Here is a 25,829-nt window from a genome sequence, read left to right on the forward strand (position 1 = left end):
TGATTTTCTTTGTTTGTAATTTCCAAGATAATTTGCTTTCACAAATTTTAAACCAGATCGTAAAAAAAAAAAACCCACACTGCAGCAGATGTTGTCTGGTTGATTTACTCTCTTGATCCACAGCACCTTGCAGGTACATTCAAAGAATCACCACGCCCCTTAGTTACTGTTGCTACACTTGACAAATAAGTCATAAAGGTGGCAGATTTACCTTAGGAGTTTTTCAAACAGAGGCTCCTTGATTTCAGACAGCGATAGATGAAAGCAGCTTTTCATTCGTAGCCTGTCCGTTACAAATTTTATCGGCTAGCTAACGAAGCTAACATTATTCATTAAGCTAAAAGAAGAACCTGTAAAAGGGTCTTAAATATAGACTGGATGGTTACATGCACTACCAGTCAAAGCTTTTTGGAATACTCTGTTTCTAGTTTTTAATGAAATTGAAGCAGTTCAAGTCCAGTGGATAATGAACGTCCCGTATACAGGAGGCAGACTTCCTATTTGTTTTATATACTTCCTGGAACTGGACTCATTTTAAACCAGCGCTGTTGCTCTCTGTCCTCCTCTGTGTCAGGATGACAGCGCAGCGCACAACGAGCACCAGGACCCCATCTCTCTCGCTGTGGAGATGGCCGCCGTCAACCACACCATCCTGGCCCTGTCCAGAACCGGAGGGGTCCCCAACGACATCAAGACGGAGTCCCTGGAGGACGAATGAACTGCACAGGACCTGGGATGGAGGAAGCAGCCGAGAGAAGTGACAAGAGTCGGGAGGAGAAATGGAAGGAGGAGTAGAAAAGGTGGGAAATGGAGGTGGGGGGGGGCTAAAAAAAAAAAAGAGACTAAAATAATGCTACTTAGTAAACCTTCAGAATCTGTCCCCCCCCCCCCGCCGCCAACAGTTCCTTCTCTCTCGGCTTCCCTCCCTCCATAAAGTCCATGTAAACAGTAATTACCCACCACCCCCACCTACCCAATATATTGACACAGCTTGCAGAAATGGGTCACTATATGTCCTCTGATCTCTGTGAAAATGTTCCATGGAGAGAAGAAAAGGGGGGAAATCCAGGCCTTTAACCGCCTAAAATGGTGGCTCTTGTCTGGGATTGTGTCTCCCGGGAACTCCCCCCTCTCTTCCCTCAATACGTTCTCTCCTCACAGGATACCTCTTCTCTCTCCTCTCCTCTTCCTAACTCCCCCTCTCCCTTCCCTCTCCAGCCTGGTTGTCTGAGCCGATCCTCAGTCTATCTCACCTCAACGTCAACCTCAGAAAAATAACGTGTACTGTATATATAATATATATATATATGGTTCTTATGGTTCTCAGTCACACTCACCTCATGGTGTGGTACCTACCTACCTACCTACCTACTTACCTACCTACCCACCCCTCAAAATTCACCTCCTTCATTGTGCAATTCATGGAAAGAGCAGCCTCCAGCCATCGTCTTGGGAAAGATGGATGGAGAGAGTTTCCTTCTCTCCCTCTCAGGCACAGAGGCTGTCAGAAAGGATCATATCGGCAGACAGAGCTGTCCAGTCACTGTCTTCACCCTCTATAGTTAACATTCCCTCAGTGGAATGGCCTTTTGTTTTCCTACAGTAGCGCTGCTGTTGGATGAAAACCTCTGAAAAGACGTAGCCTTAATTTCCTACAGACAGCCACCTTTACTTTTTCCCGTATACAGCAGGTTTTTAAAGTTTATTTCCTCACAAGGAAACAATAAACTTTTTAGTACGCATTAAAAAAAAAAAAAAAAAACTGATATATTTTAAGGTTTATATCCAACAGCAGCAGTGATTTTACTTAACGCATTTGGCTCTATGTTTTTAGCCCAAAATGGCGACTGGATATACAATCATTTTGCCTTGGTATTTAGCTTCCCGGTGACGCTATTGTTAAGTACTCGAGGCTATGAGAATCAGTTTAGGGTCAATGTGATAATCAAGCAAACTTAAGCTATCTAATAAGGGGAATTGTGCTTTGTTGTCATCCATGCCAAAGGAAAAGATGCTTGGAGCGAAAAGGCTAAGAGGCTAAGCTAAGACTGATCTGAAAATGGTGTTCACATTCATCCAAAGCGATTTCTACTAACTCCTTTGGCATGTGTAGTTGTTTTCTCATGTTCAGTGAATGCCTCTCAAGCCGGTGTGGCGGCGTATGTGGGCTTGACACTACAGCAGGCCTGTGTCGGTGAAGATCGGTATTAGCAGTCAGACATAATGATAAAATACCCCTAAGCTATTTACTACTTGTTCTGTGACGCTGCCTCTTTATAATAGCCTAAAGAATGTGCTTTCAGAAGATTTTTTTAATATCAGTGGTATCAAATTAGACTAAATCCACACTGGAAATTGTTTAGAGTATATCAGAATAACTTCTGAGGCGTTCTCTGTTTTTATTACACCTGTAAAGCCTCAGTGGTCAAAGCACCACTTTGAAGGGAATCAGAAACAAAGACACTTAAAGTGGTGATATGGGAAATGATTATCCACTATTTTTTTTTATTTTTTTTTTTTGTGTGCCCTGAGTGGAAATTTTCCAAAACTATCTTTGACTGAAGGTCATTGTAAAGTCATAAACAGAGATTAAATGATGTGTAAGCCTTGTTATCAGGGGCTCACTATATGTCAAGTATTAGCGCTTTGTTAGTCCAAGACTGATGTCTTCAAATTTTATTTAAGGGTGAGGAAGAAAAAAAAAATAGTTTGAATATTTTGGGAAATACGCTTAGTCTTTTTTTTTTTTGTCAAGAGTTAGATACGAGGATTGAGGCCACTCGCATGTGTGTACGCTAAATTTGAAGCTAGAGCCAGGAGACCGTTAGCTTAGGTTAGCTCAGCTTAGCGCAAAGACTGTAAGCAGGTGGAAACAGCTAGCCTGGATCTGTCCAAAGGTTAAAACATATTGTATAGCTGACTAATTAACATGTTGTATTTTGTTTTATTAAACCAGTACAAATGTCAGTTTAAGAATGAATAAGATTTATTTGTGGGTTTACATGCTAAAAAAAATTGTGGTCATGCACAGTAACTTCCTGTGCCCTTTTTATACTTGCACAATTAGTAAACTTTTTAAGTACTAGTAAGCAGATATAACCTTTGGACAGAGGGAGGCCAGGTGTTTTCTTCTCCTTCCAGTCTTTATGCTAAACTATGCTATCTCCTGGCTCTAGCTTAACATTTAGCTTAATCCCTGAAAAACCACAATTTGTTGTTTTTACAATTCACTTTTTCATATACAGTGATAATTAATGAGCTGTAAAGGTGGCAGTAGGTGGGTTTCTCTCTTTTTAGCTTTCGAGAGAGACTAGTTAGCTTCCAATCTTTGTGCTATGCTAAGCTAACAGTCTCTGGGCTTTAGCTTCACATATACCGTACTAACTCGAGAGTGGCATTGATCTTTCCAACAAAAATTTGGCAAAAAAAAAGCAAATAAGCATATTTCCATACATGTCAGATTATTTCTTTAAAAGGAACCCCTGCCTTAGTGATGATTTTGGAGAACTGGGAAAATATTCTACAAAGCAGGATTTAAAAAAAGCAGTTAACAAGGAACTCTGAGAAGTGAACCTCATGCAAGTCCTCATGTTTTAATTTGTCTTAGACTCTAGTGTCAAACAACCTGGTATCTGGATCCTGCTAGTAGAATAGCTTCCAGCCCTGGGCTCTAGTCTAGTAAAACTCTATTTAATTCTACCGCTTCCAGATGTGTGAAGCCGTGATACAGTTACTCAGTACTGGGACCTGCGTTTCAAAAAGAAAGGGTTGAAAGATAAAAACAATATGTATTTATACTCATTTTTTATGGTAATGTAAAAAAAAAAAAAAGAATGACTTATGTTTTGAAATGAAACGTGCTTTTATTGTTATTCATGCCTTTTAATTTCTCCTGACTTATTTTTCTATTATCATTTAAACCGTTTTTATTTTCTTTTGTGTCATCCTTTATTTGACTGAGCAACAGTCTCCCCGTTTGTGTCTGAGCTAGTAAGCTATTTTGTGAAAGACGAAAATTATGCACCTTATGAAAATTAATTATTGCTGTTGACTAAGCTTGAAATGTAACCTTCCCTCCCCGAGCCTTCCTTTGAAAAGAAAAACGTCCAATATAAGATAAAGGGGCTGGTGTGAAAAAACATTTCAGTACAGCTGCATCAGACACCATATCATACTAAATCAAAGCCGCCCCACTATGTGCTGTTCTCTCCACAAAATGTCACACCAAACTTCATAGGGAAATCTAGCATTTTAACATTGACTTCCTTTTTGCAAACACAGGTGCATAATTGATAAAATACTCAAATCAGAGTATTTATTCCTAGATATTGACTCTATGTAGCTTTGTATAAAATACAATGCAGAGTTCCATTGTACTACTATTGAAGTAATCAGAAACGCAATAAAATTGCGTTTGGGTTTCGCAGTTTGATGAAACGTGTTCCATATCTGGAACTGTTAAACTTACCACAGGTTTGGCTTCTGACACCAAAATCAAAATTTTAACTATTCCTTTGAGAATTGAGTCACACTACTCACCTGCCAAGTAGTAAGATTGTATGTTGATGAAACACTATTTTCTCCTGAAAGGTTTTTTCCTATGGAGTTTGGTGTGACAATCTCTCCCCCATACAAATAATATTGTATGTTTAGAAATAGTGAAACAAGTGGTGCGTGGAAGGAAAAGACTACAAAGAGTGCATTTAAAGATTTTTCTCTCACTTTTAAAATGAATTGCCTTCGTGTTTTGAGAGGATGCCACGGCCCAGTTAGCAAGTACAAGTTCTAATCCAGCAGTATTTTATGTGAGAGTTCAACCTTGACAGAAATGTTTATGGGATGGAAGAAAGAACCCTCAGGTGCTCAAGAAGTAAAGATTCTGTGCTTTTCCAGGAGAAAAATGGAAACAGATTAATCTTTAAAAGAAAAAAAACAAAAACAAACTGGCTTTCCCCACCCGATGTTGTGCATACTCCAGTGGTGGTGCTTACTCTAAAAAGGGGTGTCCTCTTGTGGTGTGTCAGGGTCAACATGTCTACATGTCCTTTTGTGTCCCCAGTGAAACACCATCCACTTCATCACAATATAGCTCTGAAAAAGAGGACTGAATGCTGTTGTATCAATCTCCAATCTAGTTATGTTCAAAATTACTGTATTGCCCATTTCAGAATTTAGTGCCTTTTTTGGACAGTAGACTGTTCTGTAATTAAGATGTAGTATATATACATTTTTTTGTACAGTTTCTTTGTTCATTTTTTTAACTTGTGTTTATTTTAGTATGATATATATAATGTACAAGAGAATAAAGCTATATCAATGAGATTTTTCTCTGCGTTTACTATCTTGTTGGTTACAAATATTCAATTTCTATGCAAATATCACATCACACATTGACTGACATGAGCAGAGTGAAATTTATTCAACATTGATTTAAAAAAAAAAGAAAAAAAGAAAAAGATTTTTGCTTTTCATTTCCAACAATATCTTGTCGTCATCTTTAAATAAATAAGCATCCAATTTGTCAAAATGATCAACGTGAATGCATATGTATAAAATATCTTATTTACCTGACAAATTAATACTAAATGCAATACGACAAACAAAATCCCTCAAATATCCTTATGTACAAATCACAAGGCTCCCAAACACATAATTCATTAACTCGCTAGCAAAACAAATTTTTTAAAATGAAGTCACTCCCAATCAATCTTCACACACACTCACTTGGTCGTACACTGATTTAAAAAAAGAAATGCAGCAAACTTTCAGTAGATTTTGCAAGTTGGTAAAACAGGACAAATACACAATCAAGAGCTAAAATACGCTTCTTAAACAGTTAGTGACCAGTTTTCAACCTACCAACAAAACAGAATTTGGTGGTGTATCACTAAGGCACATTTGCTGAGTAGTAGTCATTGTATTTTAAGGCACAAGAAACAATTTAAAAACAGGTATGAAGCAAGTTATGAGACTTAGAAGTCTATCCAAACATACAGCTGCATAGTATCCTTGCAGTAGAAATATGAGCACATGAAGGTGTTTTGCAGCCTTTGGAGTCATCCAGTGTAATCCAGTGAATTTGATATTTTTTTATATTTTACCCCCAAGCAAATATACTTTTGCCTGGCAAGTAGCATAACACGTTAAAAGAAAAGAAAAATGTGCTGATTTTGAGGCAGTTCTTTGATTGTTATCTAATGCCACTGGAATAAATACACTCTAAAACAAAACATCCACCGTTTAAAATGAAATTAATTACAAGACATTACCATGTAGATACCTAAAAACCTTCACATTTTCTTATGAGACATTCAATATTTCTATGAAGTAAGAGTAATACTTATACAATTCCTTAACAGACGATAAACATCTGATGGGTTCCCAGTCCCAATGGAGGAGCCTGAGGTGACTCATCTTGTATTGCCAAAACTTATAGTAGTAAAGGACCAGATACTGTGAAGTCTGTTGTAAATCTGCCCATATTAAACACTGATGTCTTTTTCTCTCTGAAAACTTACCCGATAATCGCATCAACCAGCTGCTGATTGAAGTCAGAGTGGGTATCTACCAATTAGCCATTTAGCAGATACCGAGCCTCTCAAGTGTTCCAGGACTTGCGGTTCTCTCCTCTGCTGCGACTGGCTGATGCCCCACCGGCCTCACCTTTGGCCAGAGCGGTAAGGGCTGCCAGGTTCGGGCTGGACCCAGAAAGGTTGGCACTACGGCGTTTTTGCTGTTGCTGCTGGCGACGGCGTTTGGCACCACCGCGGGTCACTCTGTTGGGCCTTACCAGCACCCCATACCCAGGGTTACAGTGGAAGTAGTGCTTACCGCCGACCGAGCCATCATTCTTTCCTAGAGAAAGATCAACAAAGGCTCGTCAAAGAGAGAAAGACTGGTGATTGAACAACATAAAATGTTCATAAAGAATGAGGTAAAATTATTGACAGGTTTGTTCTACTCACCTGCTGGTACCTCCAGTTCCACTCCCACCCAGGTGCCCTTTGCAAAATCTGTGGGTCCCACATATCGCACAGTACCACTCTTATTGGTTCCCACAGTTACGAACTCCCCTTCTTTCAACCAGTCAGGAAGAACAGTAGTAGCAGTTGCGTCTCCTTCCTCAGAGTCAGAGATGATTTCCAGACTTTCCATTGGCACAGAGAGGTTGAGTCCTGATCCTAGGCTGCTGGTCCAGTCCACATGCCCGGCCTCCTCCTCACCCAGAATGGGATGAAAGGACTTGAGGTCCGAAGATTTTACTTTCTGGATCTTGAAGGGGTTGGCCGCTGAGGCAGCCGGTTTGGAAGGCTGAATGCTGGACACAGGAGTGGGAGCTGTGGGAGCTTTCGTAGATGCATCGGCAGGCGATTCCTGTTGGACCTTATCTGTTGCTGAGGATGAGGTCAAGGTGGAGGCCTCACAAGTTGATTGATCCTTTGATGAATCTTGAAGAACTGAGTCTCCAGGTGGTTCTGGAGCAGGTTTGTCCTCAGACAAAGATTGAATCAGGTTTGGATCTTGAGCACTGTCAAAAGTTGCCGCGTCTTGTTTGGGCTGCTGAGGCTGTGGCTCCATCGATTCCAGTTGACTTTGACCTTCTTGTGCAGAAGGTTGTGTTTCGTCAAGGAGTGACCTTTCAGCTTCTGTCCAGTCTGTGGGAGCTAGCTCCAGTTCCTCTGTCATAGGGGTCTCTGATTTGGAGTGGTCTGTTTGTGGTAATTCTGCCAGTTCAGTTTCATTCTCATGTACTACCACTGAATCTTTCAGTGGTTCTGACTTGTCTAATCCAATCTGGTCAATTGAGGAGTCTTGCTTTTGTTTCTGCCCTGGAAAGTCTGATTCTGTAACTGAATCCGACTCTCCTTGATCATTCAACTGGGCTGATGGAGATGGAGATGGATTTGGTTCTTCTTGACTCAGATTTAAATCTGATGGAGTATTATATGGTTTTGACGTTGGCAACTCAGTGCTCTCTGCAGCTGCTTTGTCGTTCACAACCTGCAATTGCTCCTGAGGCTCGGATTGGTGCGCAAGAAAAGATTCAGGGTAAGTGTAAGATTGTGCCACTTTATAGTCCTCTTCCTCTTCATCGGGCACCATCTCAAAGGCGGATGACTGAGGCAGGTCCCAGCTCAATGTGTAGACATCTGACAGTGTTGCTGTGGATATGCTGGTCGATATGTATCCGCTGGATGCTTCGCTCACCGGGCTGGGGGTGGATTCTTCCATTTCTGGGATGATTGGCGGTGGGAGAGGCATGGATCTGCGGATCTCTGTTTGGATATCCTCAATAGGAACCTGTGGGAGGACCATGGCAACAGTGCTAGTGACCCAAAATACAGCAAAAGGCTGAATTCCTGTCTCAAATGTCAGCTCTTTCCAAAGTCTGTCTTTCAACAGCAACATTGCAATAGACTCAAGCCTATCTTTTATTGTTTGTTGTTAGCATTAATTTGGGGTTTGTCTCTGCCCACCTGGCAAATGTTTTGGCCATACCCGTCAACATTTAGGTTTGAAAATACGGGAAATTTTAGGTTGTAGGTTGCGAAGTTGTGGTAAGAGAACAGTTTGGTGATAATTCTTTGTGGGGTCATAACCACATCAAATTTCACATGGTCTTTTGAACCTTTATCAATATAAAAAATAGTGATTGAGAAGCTTTAAAGTAATTTCTACAAACCTGTGAAGACAACATAATGTTACACAATAACAACAAGTACGAAAATAATTTCCCCAGCGAGAACCCCTCCCTCTTAATAAGAAACCCTACCAAGAAGCCAATTGAAATTATCACAGTTCTTTAGCTGTATGTAGAATAAGTTACCAGTCTCAGTCTTTGCACCATGAACAACAGAACAGAATAGGAAAGTGTTTGTAATTGCGTGTGGAGGTTTTCCCCAAGTTAAGCCATGATTATATGAATGCAGTAGCTCCTTCTGGGAAAAAACACATTTTTACATTTAAGACCAATGTTGAGAGGGAGCAGGATGTGGCCACACCCACAAATGTCAGACAAAGAAGAGCAAACCATATTCCAAAAACTACTTTCCACCCATGTATTCCAGGTAGATATAGATGCGTGTTACACTGTCTGTGATTGGAGAACTTACTGGCTGCTGATGTTGGCTCATGCCCTCTTCAACACTGGCCGACTGCACCATGATGCGAGGCAAGCTCTGCGACAGGGAGGCAATTCAAAAGAAGTTAACGTCATTTCACATAAAACAATCTGTTGTGTTCGCACTCAGAGGTTGTCAAGGAGATTTCAAGATGCAATCACGAGCGAGTCCGTGTCACGTCAGTGTGTTTCAACCAGAAGATTAGATGTTAGTATAAGCCTGCAGGTTTCCAAACCTGGTCATTATACAGTGTGTGTGAGGTGATGATTAGCTACTGTGAAGGAATTATAAATCTTAGGCTTCAGTGTGACAGTAAAACAGAAATAGAGCCAGTGGGGAGAAGAACTTAATCTATGACTCTAACGAGAAGACAGATACTGTAGGCTGAACATCATTCTGTACTGCTCCCTCTTGCAGCCCTGAAGAATACTAAACTAAAATAACTTAACTATGCCAACTGGCCATTAATTTCAGTATATTATTACTGCACAGACATGTTCTATAATTGCGAATAATCAGTTTGGTATAATAATGTATTAAAAATGAAAAAAAAAAAACATTTCATTTATGTTAGTAATCAGCAGTCAGAAAGTGTAATAAAAATATTTGTTCATCAAATCACTCAGACAGATAATCATGATAAACTGGTAAAACAATCAGGATAATTGCACCATAATTATAATTGCACCCATTATCATTTATCCCTATTCAGTATTCAAATTACCTCTTTAACACTCAATATGATCTGTCAGCTGATTGAATGTTGTGTGATTTGCTTTCTTAAGCATTCTTTGTTTTTGAAGAGGGTAATAGAAAAAAAACAAACATCTTATATCTTAAGATATTCAATAAATTAAGACAATTGTTCGACTGTGTGCTTAACACACACAGTCGTGGAATATTAATCAGGATCATTGTTAGTCTCTCATGCATCCCTGACATCACGCTCTGAGGGAAATGAAACTTAATTCTCCAGACTCCGCTCATCAGAATAAAGCGGTTTGATTCGGGTCATGTTGGATTTCAGCCCTGAGCAGAACGACGACGTACATGGGCCGCGGGTCTGCCGTCAGAGAGCAGGTCAAACACATTTATCCTAACTCTCTCTGGCTCAGGATAGTGAACCTGTAAAGGGTCAACACAACACGTTAGAGGCACCAGGAAGTCTGACTCCTCCAAATCTATTTTGATATGGGGAGATACAGATTTTTTTTCACTGTAGGATCACAAAAAAAAAACAAATAAAAAAACTAGCCAACGCATGAATAATTAAAAACACATCACTGAGCCAGGCTGTTGCACTGCGTGACATGTTCCTTCATTAACCATAAACATGGGCGCTGTGTTCCACTACATGCACAATCCTGGTGCCAGAAAATACTCAGTAGAGCACCAAATGTGTGTTACACTGCAGCTGAAAACAGTCCCCAGTAAATGAGCCTTTTATTCCTGCTTGAGTAACATTCGCTGAAAACATTAAACAATATATTTATGACCTTTCTTTTTTGTAAGATTTATGTCTCCAGCAGGAATGAATGGGCTTGAGGCTGAGCGCCAGACAGAGCGGAGAAGTCAGAGAGTGCTGAGAAAATAAAATAGTGTTGGTTTTGGTTAGAGAATAACACAAGCTTTGTCCTTTAATAGTGTTAGCTGAGCGTTAGCCATAATTAAACACAATATGTTTCAGGAAGAATTCAGAACTTGACACTTAAATGTCTCAAATCAAATTAAATAAGTCGTGTTTCAGGTCCTCATTTCTGTCTTGACTCGGAGGCTGCTCCAAGGAAAACTCAAAATAATCTCCTTTTCTCATCACTTTTCTTCTACGCCGATGGATAACGTCATGAGGTCAAGGAAAGATGTGAAGGACCAGCTTTATTAATAACACATGGACGATAAATACTCCTTTCCTACCCACAAACACAAAACAAACACAACTGATATGTTGAAATAAGATAAAGAAAGAAATATACAAGTAGAAAGAGTTGAGTGAGGAGCAGTAAGGACCAGATTTAATTATATTCTATATATATATATATATATTCTTCTATATATTAGAGTTTTGACCTTTTTCTATCTATTTGTTAAGTAGAGGAAATTCATTTTTAATGATTTAGTAACTAATTAGGAATTGTGGGACACCATTTTCGAGGTTCCTTAAGTAAAGGAAGGTCAAGTGTTTCCTAGGGTAAAGGAGATAAGATAGGAAGCACTGAAGCTCCTTTCCTTATCACTTAGAGAAGTGGACCAGCTCTTATCATGGCTGCAGCGTGGATACATCCGGGTCATCTCGTACTCAGTTAGGAACCCTCCTAAGGAAATACAGCTTTTCAACCGCGGCCTTAGTCTGCTGTCGAAGAGATTTGTTCACTGTTTCCTGTAACGCTCCGATCAGTCATTGGGTTTTTACATGGCAGCAGTTAATACAGAGTGGTATCCAGCCTTAATACAGTCTGGCACATTTAAGCTGCAGTTCACTCATGTCACCAGACATGTTAAGAACTTGTTAAGTGGGATTTATAAAATAAACCTGGCCACTGTACTGATGGTTTTTCATCAATCTCTCCTCCACAATAATGCAATAATGGAGGATTTTGTTTGTGTAATGACCTTTGTAAACATCTGTGGCAGGCGCGGTGGAAAGAGCACTAATTAGGGCAATGACCTCAAACAATGCACCAACAAGGCCCGACGGGTTTTCATTCCAACCAAACACCATGGCACATGATTTCCCTAATTAGCTTCTTTACACAGCTCAAGGTGCTAATCAGTCAAATCAGACGCTGCGGTGTTTGGCTGCAGCGAAAAAGCTGCAGACTCCCGAGTCTCGATGGCGCATGATTGGAGATCAGTGGATGAGGAGGTGGTGAAGGAGCGGGGGCGACACACGTCAGGACGGCGAGGTTCACCTGCTCCTAATTAACCCTCCTCTACACACAGTGTGCTCCTGACTCAGCAGGGGATGTTTTTAGAGCGTCTGCTCTGATCACAAACATCATACAGCAGGTCCATCACTCAGAAGACACAGACTGCAATTGTACTGTAGTCGCTGATAATATCATTTCAGTGCTCAGCTAACCTGGTTTTGATTCATATAATAACAGGACTCAGAATAACAGGTCATTTTATTCTTAACAAAGCCTGGAAGACTTCAGGTTTAAGCTCATTACTGTAACATTTAAACTGTTTTCTGTGAAAAACAGACACTGCCAAAACAGCACAGTGACTGTTATTCATTAAAACTGTTACTAACAATGCTGCAGTGAAACTTACAGTATGTTCTCAGTGAAATAAAAAGGAGGTAGTTTTAGCCTTTTCATACTGATGGACTGTTCTGTTTGTAGATGAGACCAGACTCTGCAGGAATACTTTATTCATTGATTAACTCATTGCAACGTTGAGTTCAGGTGTTTGAAAAAAAAGGGACTCAACAAAATGAGGCCTTGAAGGCGTCTTCTAGCAGTAAGATGCAAGAGAGAGACAAATGAATGCAGCGATCTCTCTGCTATCATACAACAGTCTTGAGCCGTTCAGGGTCATAAAAATGGGAATCTTTCTCATCTCTTCCAACTCTATAGCTCCAGTTTTTAACACAGACTTTCAGTTGTAAATGTGTAGATGACTGTAATGTTTTGTATTTTTACTGCTGTTTGCTTGACTGACTAGAAACAACTTCAAACACCACTTAAATGAAGGACAGATGTTTGGTAAATACACTTCACTTCAGAAAGTATTCAGACCTCTTCACTTTTTGTGTTGTTTATTGTGTTGTAGATTTGACTTTAAAACGGATAAAATTACCATTTTGGCCCATAAATCTAGACTCAGTTATCCATAATGACAAAGTGAAAACATGGACTCTTCATAGAGTTGGCCATACAGGCAACTTTGAGTGAAATGCATATGACAGTCCACTAAAGAGTTTGGAGAAAGAGGAAAAAGATTCTCTGGTCTGATGAATCCAAACATTATGTGTGGCAAAGCAACAGGCGCTGCTCATCACCTGGATAATACCATCCCTACAGCGAAGCAAGGCGGTGGCATCGTCATGGCTTTTCTCTACAAAATACTGAATTAAAGATCTGAATGCTTTTGTAAATGGGAGATTTCAGTTTATTGGTAATTAGGGGCCAAACATGTAGTTTGATCGGGCAAAATGGCAATTTTATCCATTTACAATTAAATCTACGACACATTAAAGTATGTAAAGTGTGTCTGGATATTTTCTTGAGTCCTGCCTCAAACCTTAAACACATGACATGAGGTCGACACAAAAGCACACTGTCTGTCCTCCTTGTTTATGACCAAGTTTATCGTCTCTATTTGTGCAAACTTCTGAAAGCCACTTATCTTGGGCACTGAGGCATTTACACACTTTATCTGTTTATTATGTGTTCACATCTACGTGGTCTCTGTTTCCATGGCAACGGAAGAAATAGGACTTGACTTGGGATATTTAGATTCAGGCTGCAGTGATGCATATAAACTTAAAATCCCAGATAAGACGAGCGAGCAGAGTACAAGAATAAATCCAAAAGCATGGTGAGTGTACCTGCTGATGGACAGCTGTCTGCTCTCTGCCGTCTTCCTTCCCACCAGGAAGCAGTGACTTCAGCAGCTTGGGTACGGCCTTCACTGGAGGGAGATAAGATGCAGCAAAGCCTGAATGTACGGATAGTGAGGACGGAGTAAAGAGGAGAAGAAGAGGAGGAGGAAGGAAAGCAGAAAAAGATGGAAGTTTTTGAGGCAGGAGGGAGAAAGATTGAGAAAAGTGTTAGCGAAGAGGAAAACAAGTGCCAAATTAAGATCCAGAGCAAAAGGACAGATATAGTTGGCCTCAGGCTGAAGCATCAAAAATAGAGCTAATGACATCAAAGGCAGACAAAAAAAAAAGGGGAAGATGATTCAAAGCCAGAGAAAGAGTCCATTAGAAGATAAAGGTTTTATCGGTTGTACCTGTTTCTGGGTTCAGGCTCTGGGACATGGAACTGGGCAGCGTGCGTCTGGATGGAGGAGGCGCCACAGAAAGGTCCTGGTGGCTCTGCCAGCCCTGTACACACACACACACACACACACACACACACACACACACACACACACACACACACACAGTGTGTCACTGACCGACATCCTCTACAGCAGCTACTTCAACTATTTATCCATTTTTTTTTAGCTATTTCAACCATTTACACACTACTTTTAAGTTTTTTGCTGTTTCGCTTCTACTTTGAGCCAAATATTTAAACTGGGTATCCATCGATTTCAACCTTTTATCCATTATTTTAAGTTATTTTAACCATTTATCGATTACAATCACTTACTGCCTACTTTTACCTTTATATTTCAATCCGTTACCCATTCATTTTAACTAACTTTATCAACCACGCTCCTTATGGAAAGGTAAAATTCTTCAGGATTTCACAATAAAAGCAAGCGCACAAAACTATATAAAATATATTTTTGTAATATGTATGTTTCTTGCTTGCTTCTTGTTTGTAATAATAATGTTTTAAGGCCATTATCTAGTATTTATCTAATTATTTATTTTATTATATTCTTGTTTTATTGCCTTTATTTTATTATTCTTATTTCATTTTCAGCATTTCTGCTTTTCATCTGCACTAGTCTCCAAATACTGTTTATATTTGTGCTGTTACTATAAGCCACTTAAGCATTTCGAGCTACACGGACCTGTATGATTTAAACAGGAGTCATATTTTCTGTATTATTGGTGTAGTCTTGCTAACGAGTAAAAAGAAATGGCATAAACAGAAAAATTCCAGCGTGAGACTATAAGAAATGATAAATAAACAGATATTAATGGAGGAGGTTAGTAAACACGACTCACATTGAAGTCACTGAGGTGATGAGAGGAGGAGTAGAGATCCAGGCTGCTAGTTGACAGCTGGTTAGAGGGTTAGAACCATGGTGTTAGTGAAACAGGTTACCAGCAAGTCAACAACAATACCTGAGCCCCAGAACACAAACAAACCACAGGTGAGTTACTGCACATTGTGGTTAGCAGTAGAGGAAAGAGGCCGGTGTTGTGTTAAAGTCTGTTTCCCCGTCACTTTGCGTTTCCTCTTACTCCTACCTGTAGTTTTCTTCTTAAGTGCTTAAACTCCGGCCGACCTAACCCCCACCCACAGCAGTTATCTCTGTGAGGCGGGAAACACAACCTCACCTTCGCCCTGACCCTACACCTGCAGGACAACAGCACAAGAAAATCTATTTGAAGGGGAAACAGACTTCAACACTGGACGGGCGGACAGCAGCTCAGCTACCAGCACCGCCCTTCTAGCATCTCTAGGAGTTACTATTAAAAGACAAAGCAGCTCCATGATACAGAGAGATCTGAAAGGACACTGGAAATATCCTAAACATTTTACATCCTGTTGTGTCTCAGTTAACTGAACCCATCTGCCGCTTTTGGATTCTGTCTGACCACACGCCAGCTCATTTGGAAATCTCTCTGTCCGCAGAATCTGCCAAGTGCATTAATGTCCCATCAATGTCACCACCTGTGAATAGATCGCCGCCACCTGACGCGAAAACAAACCTGAACTAACCCTTTAGTGTTTGGAGCGGGATCGTTAGAGGAGAAATCAAACTTACCCGGTTGATGTTTGGAGAGCTCAGGCAGCGTCTGGGAGGTTTCCCTCTGACTGCCAGCTGTTCCCTCACAGCCACCTCCTACACACACACACACACACACACACACAACACACACACACACACACACACAAACACACACACAAACACACACATAGAAGATTTTCAGCTGTGTGATTTATGGACAGAGTTGTCACTTTGTTTTTTTTATTTGGATGCTTTATATTATGTGGATTAATTATCTCTACATTTGGCAGGATGGAAGGAAAATGTCTGGGTTCTGGTTCTGGATGACATTTTCCAAACTGCACAAATTGTGGGAAAGACAATGAGGATTTAATGTGCTCATGCGTCAGAGAAACATCAATCAAGGGAGCACAGATTATTAAGTGACTTGTCAGACCTGTAGGTCATCTGCATGAGCTAAATGACAATGACAATACAAAATGATTTCCCGACCTGTCTGAGCCGGTCCAGTGTGAGGATATTCTCCACAGCCAGGACGCTGCGGAGGTATTTCTCTATAGCCGCCTCACTGTCAGCTGACTGGTCGTCCTCAGCGCTGGCAGCCAGCCTGGCCAGCATCTCCCTGTCCTCCGGACCATGGATGTCCTGTGAGAGCAGGGATACAGACTGTAACGGCCTGGGTACTCATCTGCTCAGTGCCAACTCTCGACTGGTTTTTATTTATGATAATGACTTTTACATTATCCCGTTTCTCACATGACCACCTTCCTAAATATTTAGCTTCCTTGGGAAAATCCTCAAGTACAGTTAAGGTTTTATCACAGACCACTCTCATGAAATCACTGCAGTGGAAATGTAATTATAGCAAAATAAAGCACTACAGTGAACTGAGATCCAGCCTCTAACCAGCAGACTTCTGACAGCAGAGGATAAAACTCCAGTCTCTTATTTAGAAAACAAAGACCTGAGGATGTGACACATCAGAGTTAATTATCCAACAATTGTGTGTAACAAAGAAGGAAAATCCCAGCTGCACAAAAATACAATCTGTGGTTGAAGTTGAGGTTTATATTTCTGTTATTTCTATAAAAACAATACATCAAAAGGTCCATATTTTATACTTCACAGTGTTTTATTTGAAGTGTTCACCCATGAGAAGATTTATTTGTGGTTTTAAGAACCAAAAACCAGGTTTGGTGCTGCTGGTGAGAGCAGTGACTGCTCTGTTGTGACATCACAAAGTTACAGAAGTCCTGACGGCTCGTTATAAGGCTCAGTTTCTGAATACAGGCTGTGTGCATTTCTCTGTGGACTGAGCGCTTTGAATCTTTCACTGTATTAATATAGAACCTAGACCTGATCTATAATCAAACAACACATGGAAATCTCACTCTATACAATATGGGACCTTTATATTTATGATGCCAGATTAAAAACAAACATGTTGCAGTTCATTTTTGTACAATTTTGTAGAAATGGAAACTTGTTTAAAGCCAGTCTCCGTGTGGCGCCTTATTAACATCTTGATATTCATCATCTTTCACCTGGGACAAGCAAAGATGGACGTCACCTACAGTATGATCATCAACCAGTGACTTAATGCCTCAGCACAACACTGTTGAATGGGCTTAATGAGGGTTTGCTGTATAGGCTTAAAGTAGGAAAACTGATGATTTATAGATTCATTTTCTAGGCAACCATTTTATTCTCATGACATTCTGACATGACAATAACAACTTTACATGACAAGACAATTTGTTAACCAATCAGCCGAGTTGTAGTGTGTCCTGTTTTGCAGCCAAGTGTCAGCAGAGCTTGTTTCTATTTTAAATACAGTTACTGACTTCATTCATTTGTCCAATAAAAAAAACAAACAAATGTAATGTGGATTTTGTGGTCTGGTTCTTACCCCTGGGATGTTGGAGACGATTTCGAATGTGACCCCACAGCCGGGGATGGTGCTGCGCTGAGACATCCTCTTCAGCAGACTCTGGGCAAAACCCTGCCGCACAAACCCACAACAACATCTCACTAATCTGCTTATGAATGGGAGAAAGCAAACATGGCGTCGGGGGGTGGGGGTGGGGGGGGGTGTCACCTACCTGTTTCCCGGCGACGTTGACGCAGATGCGCTTCCTGAGGACCAGCTGCATGTGGGCCGGGTGGCTCAGCTGAACCACCACGCGGATCGTCAGGTAAACCCTCTGGTCCGCCGATGCCACGCGACTCAGATGGGGGCACTCGTGGACCGTTGAGTCCCAGGACGCCTCCACCTTCACCTGGACCACAGAGCATGGAAATGAATGGCTGAATAATCCCCCCCCCCATCCTGTTTCCAGTTCAACAACTATCTGCATCTCATTCCTCTCAGAGAGGAAAGATTATGACTACACACTTTCCTTACCTCGGGATCGAAGTGTTTAACAATATGAAGGTCAAAGAATTCGTCGTCATCCTCCCCACTGAGTAACGCGTCCAGCCCTCCAGCCAACGTGGCCGAGAGACTGGACTGGAAATCATCAGCTGGAGGGGAAAACAGAGACAGAAGACGAGTGAGTTCATTAGCTCAAAATTAGGAATCGGGACGACAAAAGACAGTGAGAACAACATACCACTGAGATCCAGGAACAGGACAGGAATGTGCGTCTCCATTCCAGGGACAGGAACCCTGTGGAGAAACAGCACCATCATTACACGGACTATACACCCGGTCCGTGAAGCAGAGAGGCTGACAGCTCCCTCGGCTTATCCTGAGTGGCACAGTTAGAAAACAGCTGTCCTCCAGCCACGGCAAGTATTTAATATCCAGCTAAGTGGCTCTGCTGATTAGAGGACTGTGGGGACATTAGATAAAATGTTAGAGAGTAAAATGTTGTCAAGGTTTTGTCTAAACTTGACTTTCAACTAATAATTGGCTGTCAAGCATTTAGCTGTAATTTGAGCAGTTATATAAGAGAGCAGAGTGTGAGGCTCAGCAGGGTGGAGGTATAAATGTGGTGTTTATGTAGCTGCAGTGTGAAGACTCCAACTGACACCAGCTAACAAAATCACCGTGGAAAAAAGTTTCTGAATCATCAGCTGTAGTGTTTGTTGTTTAGTTTTTTACCTTGGATTTTCCTGGAGAATAAACGTTAATAACTAATAATCTGAATAATCACACACACACACCTCTCTGCTGGTGCTCCAGGGATGCCGCTGCCAGCTGACGGCACCAGAACAGCGTTTCGTTCTTCTGTGAGAGTCAGACGACACTCGAGCAGCTGGGACTCCCGTTCAACATCGTCCTCCGACTTATCTACAGCGTAGGAACAGAGCGGGGAGGAGACAACGGGAGTTATCGCCTCACGGTTTGTACGCCTCCGCCAAACCATCATCAAACCCATATTTATTATAATTTCTTGACATTCATTGAAATTGAATTGTGATGATGTCATCATATTGTGTCGCAAAGTTTTGTTCAAATTAATGGCTTCACACAAAATGTAACTGGAAACAAACAAGATGATGACATCATTTATTCAGATTTGTTTTTGACGTGTGAAAAGTTTAATCTGATGTAACATGTTATATCAGATTATATCATTACACTGACATCATTATTAATTATCTTATTTCTGATTTTTGAACTTGGTGTATCCCACCACATCAACGACAGAAAAATATTATTACTGTTGTGATATTGATTCAACCACATCCCCCTCCTCAGCCTTGTTGTTACACTGATTCGAGCTGCGAATCACCGTCGGCTGGTTATGACAAAGGAATCAATCAAAGCAGCACTTGTAATCATTCACTGGCAAATACACGTGAGAAGGTAAAAATTAAGTCTCGGTTAAGCTGAATTATACTGAGCAACTTGAGGAAGGAGGCCGACTAGAAAATACATGACTGGAAATGTGTGCGAACAATCATTTTTGTTTTCCGTGTCACAGTTGTTTTCACAAATGCAAATTTTTTTACAGCCGAATGTTGTTTTTCAGTTTTACCTGGTTTGGAAACGATCTTCTGCAGCTGCTGGTCCAAATATTCCTGCCTCTGAGTGAGAGTGAGCAGCCACTGCTCCCTCATCCTCTCCAGGTCTACCTCCTACACACACACACACACACATCAGATGTACTGACCTAGAAGTTGTGATTTTACTGTTTACTGTACTGGTCGTGTACTGACCTGATAGCTGTCCATTTCTTCATCCCCACCCTGAAATTTAAATTGAGAGAGAAACAAAGTAAAGAAGAGCTACCTATGACAAATTTCTTTCTGATAACGATATAACAGACTAACAGGTTTTTTCTCCTTCCTCACCCATTGTGATTCGCTTCTGGAGAGACGCATCTGTCGGACCTTGACGTCTCCGATGGACACAGAGAGGATGGAGGCGGTGATGAGGGGCATGGTGCCCGAGTCAGGCACCGAACGCACCTCCACCTGCACCCGACGCGACTGACCCTGCAGGCAAAGATTCACATCAGTTGATATTCATTCTCCTTTTCAGTCAGAATAACAACAGAAACTAACGTCAGAGTTTTTATTCAAACTAATAAACCATGAATAGCGTTCAAATGTCGAGACAAACAAAGATCCGCGGTACTTGTCTGAGCTGGAAGATTCCTCCGGTGCGGATGTCTTTGGCAGGAAGAACTTCCACAGCTGTGAACTCTCCGGCCTCGTTCAGCTCCATCAGCTGCACCCACACCTCCAGTCGACGGGTCACCTCACTCCACCTGCAGGAACAGCCCAGAAAAACACAACACCTGAGCAGAAAACCTTCATTATTTATGTTATGATGCATACTGTGGTATTCAGTTTTCTAGGCGCTGGTGTTTTTGTGACACTTTTACCACTCACGTGTTTCCAGTTGGCCATTTGCTCTGATGCTTTACTGCATGTTAACACTCAGGCATCACCATGTCGAGAGATAATAAGTGACATGATCTAAATCTGAAGTAAGATTAACTGGGGCCCCCTGTGGTTCAGGGATTAAGACGCCGACCGCGAACGGCGACGCCGCCGATGCCGATCCAGCTGGAGACCTTTGTTTCATCTCTCTGCTTCTCATTCCCTGTGATCTCTACAGGCGCCGTCTCATAAAGGCTTATTAAGATGACCAAAAAAAATTCAACTGTTAAGAGCAAGTAAAATAAGAAGCCAAACTTTACGGTGAGAAAAGAACTTTGTCAGTCATGAATTTAAACAGTGAGGTTTATTTTTGACTCTCTTTTGTGTAGCAGCGCAGCAAAGTCGCTTTCAGTCGCCGTCATTCATGTTGGTACAAAACAAACAGTACGAATATTTTTTACACAGTAACTGACATAAAGAAAAAACTATGCAATTTAATGGATACAGCGCCTCCAGTTTCTATACAAGATAAAAGGTTTATGATAACAAGGCCTCGTTTTGTAACAGCTCAGGAAAGTGTTTGGAGTAAAAACACAGAGCAACAACAAAAGGACAACCTCACTAAGACTTAGTTTATTTACATTCAAGGTTCAAGCCGGGATGAAACATTCTGTCATCATCGTAGCCGTGCATCACAAACATCCAGAATGTATTTGCACTGTGCACCGTCCTTGTGTATAAATCTGTCCTTCAGGTACAGTTACAGGACCTGAATACTTGTCCAGGTGATGAGTGTATTTTGTGTATTTTGTGTTTGTGTGTGTGTGTGTGTGTGTGTCCTTCAGGAGGAATTTTGATGAGTGTTTGTGATACTCTACCTCTCTCTGAGGGACCTGGTCTTGGCCTGAATTACTCCGAGGTCCCACAGCGCCAGGTTTCTGCGGTGGTTGGCCTGTTTGTGGCCGTACACTTCAATGGCCACGGCGCCCTCAGCCAAATACTCCACAAAGTCATCTGACACTGGCACAGACAACTCCTGCAGAGACAGGGATTCATGTCTTCTCTTACTGACATCTGCCGTTTTATCGTTTCCCTTATTTTGCTCTTTACCGTGCAGAGTGTTTACCTTGGCGCTGTCGAACACCACGGTGCACTGAGGGTCTCTAGAGGCGGACGATGAGCTGGAGGGCACCACCTCTGGAGGGATGAACACAGGCTCCTCCTGCCCCCAGAAGTGGTACTGGCAGAAGACGAAGTTGGACAGGTGGCGAGGAAGACCGGTGGCCTGGAGGATTTTCACCTGAGAAAGAGAAGAGGAGGAAACACACTCAGAAATAAGACAGAATCGTTTATTTTCAGCTGAAGAAGTGTATTGGTGGGAGTGCGTGAAAACCTTTTGTTTGGCTCTCTCATGTAATACTTTTTAAAAGCGCCTTCGGTCAATATGTAAGAATTCGTAGCAAAGACCTCGTGACTTTGTTTTTGTATTTCATTTCATCATAAGAAAACAGAAGCAATAGGTAACCATGGTATAAAGTTGACCCAGAGTTAATTAAACCTGCAACATTTCAGTGAGCTGGAGAAAGTCCGACCGTCTGCCAGATCCATTATTAATCTGACGCTATTTTCCCACCGGCAAAACCTTCAGCTGAAGCTACACTCACTTACACTGAACATAAGATCAAGATTTCTGGGTCAGTGAGAGCGAATATATGATTCAGATTACCAGGTGGGGGGGCTCTGACTCATTTCCACCTAAATTATATGATAATCTGACGTGTGCATGTTCTCCTCATGTACTCACCACACAGTCTAATTTACGTTCCTGTGGATCCGCGTCCGTGTTGCTCAGCTGAGAGTCAGACCGTCCCAGACCCCCCTCCTCGGAGCCCTCTGTGCCCCGCCACACCTCCACGTGCAGCCGACCTGCCACCTGAGACACACACACACACACACACACACACACACACACACACACACACACAGTCACTTTGGCAGGAAGCCAGTATGTCTTTCTTTCTTTCCATCTTTTCTTTAATTTAGTTTTGTGTCCAAATGCAATATTAGTCTTAGTCACTGAGTTCAAAATATTACATGCATTTGCTGATTACAGCTTTACAATATGTAGATCTTGGATTGTTTTTCTCCCCTTTTATAAGTAATTTTAAAACATCACTTGGGGCTGTTTGTCCATTTGTCATAACTTCTCACATTTTGTAAACTTAAACCTACATTCACAGATGTTTGGTCCATTTCTAGCTATGTTTTATTTTCTAAATTTCTGTCTTTAAACCTGCATTAACTCATTTTTTAATCACACTGGCTGCAGCAGAAACAACCTGCAAACACAACAGACGTTTTGTGACCTTCTCTGGTGATGAGGAGAACTCGCTGTGAGAACAGTTGCCACCCGCAGACACGGGGCAGCGTTAGCATCCATTTGGAGTCGTGTTACTGGCCACTTTAAAGAAGTTCAATATTCCCTCTCCTTCTAACTTAATTCTGATCAACTCCTGAGGGAAATATGTGGCTAAGATGCTGGATGCTCCAGATGCTTAATGCTAACTTCGTGCTGTTTGGGACAGGGCAGTTGGTGCACACTAGGTTTATTACAGCATTTTCACTGAAAACAGCTGCCTGAGGCTGATGGGAGGCTGATGGGAGCACTGACACTAAACCAAAACAATAAAACTGAGAGCTATAAAACCAAAACAATGAGCTCAAAGATACTAAAACACTCAGTCGAGCTGAGGGGGAACTGTGTGAAAATAACGACTAGTGCAGCTTTAAATAGATTCATTTATTATCCGAGCAATTCATATATTGGTCAATAAAAATAAATTGTCATCTGCAGCCTGACAGGATTTAAAAGAACAGGTGTATTTAAGCAAATGAACAAACATAACAGGCTACAAGCAGCGTTACGACTTTACAGAATGTATGAACTAACAGCAGCCTATCCACTGCACACGCCACGCTCCTACCTCTCCCTTCTGGTTGATGATGGGCACCGCGTACTGCAGCTTGACATCGTAGAACAGGCAGGCCAGGAAAACGTTGGCCACTCCGATCAGACTGTGGTTCTCCTGCTCATCGAAGAACGGGTCGGCTCGTTTGAAATAAGACCGCATCACCTGGATCAGGGAAAACGAGGAGCTGTGAGGATGATGGATGAACGTCATTGTTTGACTTCAGGCTCCTCTGTATGGAGCCGAGCTAGAAAAATCTTGATTTGTAGATTATTTTTCTTTAACAATCTAGGTTTTATGTTGTTTTACCTGCATGTTGTTTTCCTATTTTGCTATTTAACATTTAAGCAATTAAGGAATGCAAAATGGCACTGAGGGAAACCAGCAGATAAAGTCTGACAGATATCAACTGACACCTCTGTTTACCTGCAGAGGTGAAAAACAAGTCAAGTCTCTGCAGATTAATGATATGTAACTAATTAATCTGGTGTCTGCGTGTGTTCCCATCACGCTTCACTCACTGGGTTGTCTTCATCAAAGTCCTTCCACTCCTGGTAGAGCTCCCTCATGTCCACCAGCCTGTTCTCCATCTTCTCCAGAGCCCAGATCTGCTTCCCTTTACCTTTACGACGGACCTGGATGGCCGGCTCGCTCAGCACCACATCACGCTATCGATGAGAGAGAAAAATGCGTTGGTACATTCATGTTGGCCTCAGACACATCGTCATTATCATCATCGTCATCATCTCCTGCGTGCCAGACGATCACCCTCTACCTTCCTGTTGGCGTCCAGGTTGCTGGCAGGTATCTGGAGAGTGACCAGGTACTCTGTTCTCTTGTTGAGCTCCTCTGCGATGAAGCCGGCCTCCTGAGCCAGCAGGTTGGCTCGCACTATCTGCTCCCTCAGACGCCGCAGGCTGCGAGTCATCATCGCCTCCCTGCACCGCAAAAACAGACACAACCAGGTAAGTTCTACACAGTATCTGGATTGTCTGTCCGAAGAACACACCGCTCAACAGGAGTCAGTAAAAACGCATCACGCTGTCCTGTCTCACCTGTCCTCACTCCACCGTCGCATGCGCTTGTGGGAGCCGTGCGACGTTACAGCAGCAGCAGCAGCAGAGGCACCGACCGGGAGACCTGATGCATCCAGGAGGTGGGAGGGTTTCTCGGGGGTGAGTTTCTGGCGGAGCTGCTGCAACTCCTGCTCATACATCTGCCTCTGCCGCTCCAGGGCGCAGCGCTTCTCCTCCTCGTGCTGCCTCTCCAAGGTCTGTAACACTGACTGTAAGGGGTCTGAGGAGGAGGAGGAGGAGCCGCCAGGTGATGGATGGATGGATGAAGAGAGGAAGAATGAGTGTGAAGAAGTTTTTCTATTCTTATCAAATGAAATATTAGCATCTATAGTTCAACAGCATGACCCAGCTTTCTACATTCATGTCTAGGGGCTCATGTGTTTGAAAGCTTCACTGAGAAGCATGTGAAATCTGAACGCGCTGATCATCCTAAAATAAAAATTCTATCATTGTTTAGTCACCCCTCAAAAATGAACTGGAGCTGCTTCACAGGACTGCACCGACTGTGGATCCAAAAGTCCAATATTTACCTCATTATCTCCAATTTGGCAAACGCTGTCCTCTGATAAAGCACTGAACTCTTTACTCAAACCAGAACATTGTGGAAGATAGAGAGGATTACAGGCCAAATATTGAGCATGTGGACCCCACACCAGAATCATCCGGGCTCTAAATATTTGGATTATGCTACTCAAGCTGTTTGGAGAAAGTTGATGGACATGGCCCGGTTAAACTAAAGGATAAAGCTATTCTCCATTTTCCTTCGATTCACAAAATGAACAAATGAATGACTCCTATTAATAAGTACTGTCTGTGTATCAGACATAAATGATATCTTAGTCATCTGTGTCATACAGCTCCACTGTCGTCCAAAAACTATTTAAAACACATGAGTGAGCCTCACACAGGGAGCACAGGGTGACATGTTCATTCATTATTATGAACACAGGCCCTGTTGTTTATTGTCATGTCATTTCAATGAGGAAGTGCTGACATAAACACACATGCTAACATGTCTGGTGAACATGGTCAGTATCCTACCTGCTATACCTTAGCATGTTAGCATAGCCAGTGTGAGTATGTGTGTTTCTTCAGGAGGATTCACACTCTGTTTACAGATCTCCATCCACATCTCAAACTATTTTTAGAACATGCAAACCAAATCTAAACATTTACAGTATTTAGCATTTATGCCATCTTGTGGTCTGGACTGTGAACAGAGTTTAAAATGTTACAAAGGACTAGGT

The 25,829-nt window shown here is 41.8% G+C and overlaps 2 protein-coding genes across 11 annotated transcripts in view; one reads left to right on the forward strand and one right to left on the reverse strand.

Moving 5' to 3' along the window:
* Positions 1-5,322, forward strand: part of hmbox1b (homeobox containing 1 b) — a 20,802-nt gene extending 15,480 nt beyond the window's left edge. For all 4 annotated transcript variants that reach the window (XM_023415144.2, XM_087176235.1, XM_023415142.2 and 1 more), the window contains exon 10: positions 575-5,322. In XM_023415144.2, coding sequence (XP_023270912.1) covers positions 575-718 — 144 coding nt within the window. In that variant the 3' untranslated portion in view covers positions 719-5,322. The remainder of the gene's footprint in view (positions 1-574) is intronic.
* A 73-nt stretch (positions 5,323-5,395) lies between these two features.
* LOC111661531 (kinesin-like protein KIF13B) overlaps positions 5,396-25,829 on the reverse strand; it is a 39,376-nt gene continuing 18,942 nt past the window's right edge. For 2 of the 7 annotated variants that reach the window (XM_087176229.1, XM_087176227.1), the window contains exons 14-38: positions 24,562-24,802; positions 24,282-24,444; positions 24,028-24,174; positions 23,522-23,671; positions 22,342-22,470; positions 21,664-21,837; positions 21,416-21,573; positions 20,290-20,422; positions 20,004-20,147; positions 19,869-19,898; positions 19,688-19,787; positions 18,870-18,996; positions 18,314-18,369; positions 18,106-18,224; positions 17,804-17,980; positions 17,611-17,703; positions 16,194-16,346; positions 15,738-15,815; positions 14,971-15,027; positions 14,079-14,172; positions 13,675-13,784; positions 10,173-10,247; positions 9,114-9,179; positions 6,966-8,301; positions 5,396-6,855 (exon numbers count right to left, since the gene is read on the reverse strand). In XM_087176229.1, the coding sequence (XP_087032355.1) occupies positions 6,599-6,855; positions 6,966-8,301; positions 9,114-9,179; positions 10,173-10,247; positions 13,675-13,784; positions 14,079-14,172; positions 14,971-15,027; positions 15,738-15,815; positions 16,194-16,346; positions 17,611-17,703; positions 17,804-17,980; positions 18,106-18,224; positions 18,314-18,369; positions 18,870-18,996; positions 19,688-19,787; positions 19,869-19,898; positions 20,004-20,147; positions 20,290-20,422; positions 21,416-21,573; positions 21,664-21,837; positions 22,342-22,470; positions 23,522-23,671; positions 24,028-24,174; positions 24,282-24,444; positions 24,562-24,802 (4,367 nt within the window). In that variant the 3' untranslated portion in view covers positions 5,396-6,598. The remainder of the gene's footprint in view (positions 6,856-6,965; positions 8,302-9,113; positions 9,180-10,172; positions 10,248-13,674; positions 13,785-14,078; positions 14,173-14,970; positions 15,028-15,737; positions 15,816-16,193; positions 16,347-17,610; positions 17,704-17,803; positions 17,981-18,105; positions 18,225-18,313; positions 18,370-18,869; positions 18,997-19,687; positions 19,788-19,868; positions 19,899-20,003; positions 20,148-20,289; positions 20,423-21,415; positions 21,574-21,663; positions 21,838-22,341; positions 22,471-23,521; positions 23,672-24,027; positions 24,175-24,281; positions 24,445-24,561; positions 24,803-25,829) is intronic. The other 5 variants (XM_087176230.1, XM_023415141.2, XM_087176232.1 and 2 more) reach the window with 5 other exon arrangements.

This window comes from Seriola lalandi, unplaced genomic scaffold, assembly GCF_002814215.2.
Source record: "Seriola lalandi dorsalis isolate HSWRI2012SDOR001 ecotype SW California unplaced genomic scaffold, Sedor1 jcf7180002054544, whole genome shotgun sequence".
Lineage (NCBI taxonomy): Eukaryota > Metazoa > Chordata > Actinopteri > Carangiformes > Carangidae > Seriola > Seriola lalandi.